Source organism: Euwallacea similis, chromosome 6 (assembly GCF_039881205.1).
Source record: "Euwallacea similis isolate ESF13 chromosome 6, ESF131.1, whole genome shotgun sequence".
In the NCBI taxonomy this organism is placed as follows: Eukaryota; Metazoa; Arthropoda; class Insecta; order Coleoptera; family Curculionidae; genus Euwallacea; species Euwallacea similis.
The window spans coordinates 682,895-685,259 of NC_089614.1; the positions used below are offsets into that span (position 1 = coordinate 682,895).

Below are 2,365 nucleotides of genomic sequence, written 5' to 3' on the forward strand. Positions count from 1 at the left end.
GTGTTAAGTAGGCAATAAAATAACCATGTTGTGATTACATTGTATAATTTTATTTGCAATTAACAGTCAATATACAAATTCAAGTAATTTTCGAGTCTCATTTTCTTTTTTATTTTGTTAGGATGCATTTTCAAGAGCGCCGCGTCCGTTCCTTCGTGGTCGTGCATAAATGAGCAGTTTCTTATTTTCTGAAATTAATTTTTATGTTAATTTAAATAGATATACAATATACGTCTAAAAATGTTGAAAATGAAGATTTCTATAGTAACTGCTTTTACCTATATAAGGGAATCTTTGGGATATAAAACTTGTAGGAAATGAATAGCTTATGACTGCTTCCAGCGACTAGGTGATTTGAGTCAAATACGTGGGAACTCCACCTACTCTTCGGTTGTTAAACTTTTTTGCTACCCCTATATTCTTATCCATTTTTGGGATATCCGGTATAATAAATGTAAAGTAAGGAAAGTAAAGGAAATGGGTAAATGGTGTGCGTAGATTCAAAAGGCATGTGGCATTATCTAAGTGGTAAATTATGTGAATTTAACATTCGAACAATATCTCAAAAATTGAGGAGGTTGTAATTTAAAAATTGTGAAATTTTAGCAAACTACATCTAATTTAAATCAAGAATTATCATATTTTGTGTATATGAAATATAGCAGCTAGATTCCTGATCAATCAGAGATACATTTCCAACTTGCCTCAAATTCTTTCAGTTCTTCCTTGGTGTATATTTCCTTGATGTACCTCTCCTCTTCCCAACACAAATGGCACAAAAATGTGGCATAATCCTTGTGCCAGTAATCGCCTTGGCACAACTCATTACATTTGTGGCACGTATCAACTGGAACTGGAACACATAGGGTTTCCACCGCATAAATCATCGTGGGATTTCCGAAATTATTCATGAACCGCGTCCTTCGGCACCTTTTGATTTTCCTGATGTCGTAAGTGGCAGGTCTGAATATGGAAAAAGTGTTATTGATTTAGGAATATTGTGCAATTTGTGACTCTTACCCAGGGTTGTTATTTTCATTTGTCTGGTATTCGGTTTTCATCCCAAATGGGGCAAATGAGGGCTTCGTATTAGTGGTTTGGGAAATCTCATACCTCCCCGGCGAGGGGGTGCGCATAACTTTTTCCTTAAATCTTTTATCTTTGCTTGCCAATGGACCTATTCCTTTTTTACTTCGAATCTAAAAATTATGGAAATAAATATCCAAATTATATTCAAATTATAACGAACCTTGTTCAGAAGGGGGTACAAGGCTGAGGAGTATTTTTCCGTCTGGTAACTTCCAGGTCCACTCTTGAACACTTCCGGCTGGATTAGCTTCTGGAAAGGCGACAGCCCCTTGCCTATATAGTTGGTGCTTCTGGGAACAGTGGAACCGAAACATATTTTCTGGTTGGTCTTTATTGCCACCACGTAATCGAAGCCTTGTTTCAATAAAACAAAACTGAATGAGTTGCATGTTTTTTCTATTCTATTTGGTTTCTACTAAATTTGCCAATTAGAGTGCATAAAAGAGTTCCAAGTTAATTTCTTGTGCTTGTTTAGGCGGACCGAAAGTGACCTATTTCCTATTTTTAACTAGTCTCACAAAAAATACCCTCTATCGCGATCTCCTCGCCGGCACTCATACTTAAAAACTTTCCTCAAAGACTGAACCATAAGGTTTATGTATTAAGAACTTTGAGTTGCGTGCAGCTCATAATCTTGAACACTTCCGTGACTGGGATTTATTTGGGGCCGATCGTATTGATGGATTTATCTGGAAATCTGTCGCAAACGTTTTGACCCTATAACCCATTTTGGCTGTAATGGACCTTTTGGGCCACTTGAATATTTTGACTCGTGTCTACGTTTAATAATTCCAATAAAAATGAAAGAAATCCTACGTAGATTTTTGAAATCCGCATCGTAGATCTTGTCGCTTGCAATTGAAGAAAGTGGTATTTCATGGAAGTTCTTCAGGTAAAACTTCGTCAAATTTGCGAAAATGACTTTGATGAATGCATCATGGAAGCGATTATGGAATAGTATACAATATCTCCCTAAAGTTTCATTACAGTCCTGCTAAGTCATTTTACGCGAATCCAAATACATTTTCTATCTCGATAAGTGCTGAGGTTCAATTTAGTTCAGATTAGTTCAGGTTAGTTCTCTTAGGTTTCCCTGAAAAAAATGTGTTTACAAAAATTCTTCTCGAAACATCAAATTCAAAAAGAGCTCTCTTCATGAAACTCACCATCACCTCAGTAAATTTCAATAATTTCCCCAATCCCCAAAATCAAATTTCGTGGCGTCGCTGCAAGTCCTTTATAATTCCTCAAGAATCAAGCTTCATCATGGCACCAC

At 36.4% G+C, this 2,365-nt stretch overlaps 2 protein-coding genes across 2 annotated transcripts in view; one reads left to right on the forward strand and one right to left on the reverse strand.

Moving 5' to 3' along the window:
- The window catches only part of LOC136409420 (lysoplasmalogenase TMEM86A), a 53,628-nt gene that overhangs the window by 18,817 nt on the left and 32,446 nt on the right, over positions 1 to 2,365 (forward strand). The window lies entirely within an intron of this gene.
- Positions 60 to 1,760, reverse strand: LOC136409431 (uncharacterized). The gene is made up of 5 exons (XM_066390916.1): positions 1,617 to 1,760; positions 1,250 to 1,443; positions 1,021 to 1,199; positions 705 to 963; positions 60 to 188 (listed from the first exon to the last, which is right to left on the reverse strand). Exons 1-5 carry the CDS (start codon positions 1,645 to 1,647, stop codon positions 60 to 62), a joined length of 792 nt encoding a protein of 263 aa, XP_066247013.1. The 5' UTR covers positions 1,648 to 1,760.

Excerpts from the sequence above, each read along its gene's own strand:
- LOC136409431 (XM_066390916.1), bottom strand. The coding sequence starts at position 1,647 with ATGAGTGCCGGCGAGGAGATCGCGATAGAGG. Across the intron at positions 1,200-1,249 it reads TGTACCCCCTTCTGAACAAG|ATTCGAAGTAAAAAAGGAAT; the intron begins GTTCGTTATAAT and ends CATAATTTTTAG. Across the intron at positions 964-1,020 it reads AATGAAAATAACAACCCTGG|ACCTGCCACTTACGACATCA; the intron begins GTAAGAGTCACA and ends TTCCATATTCAG.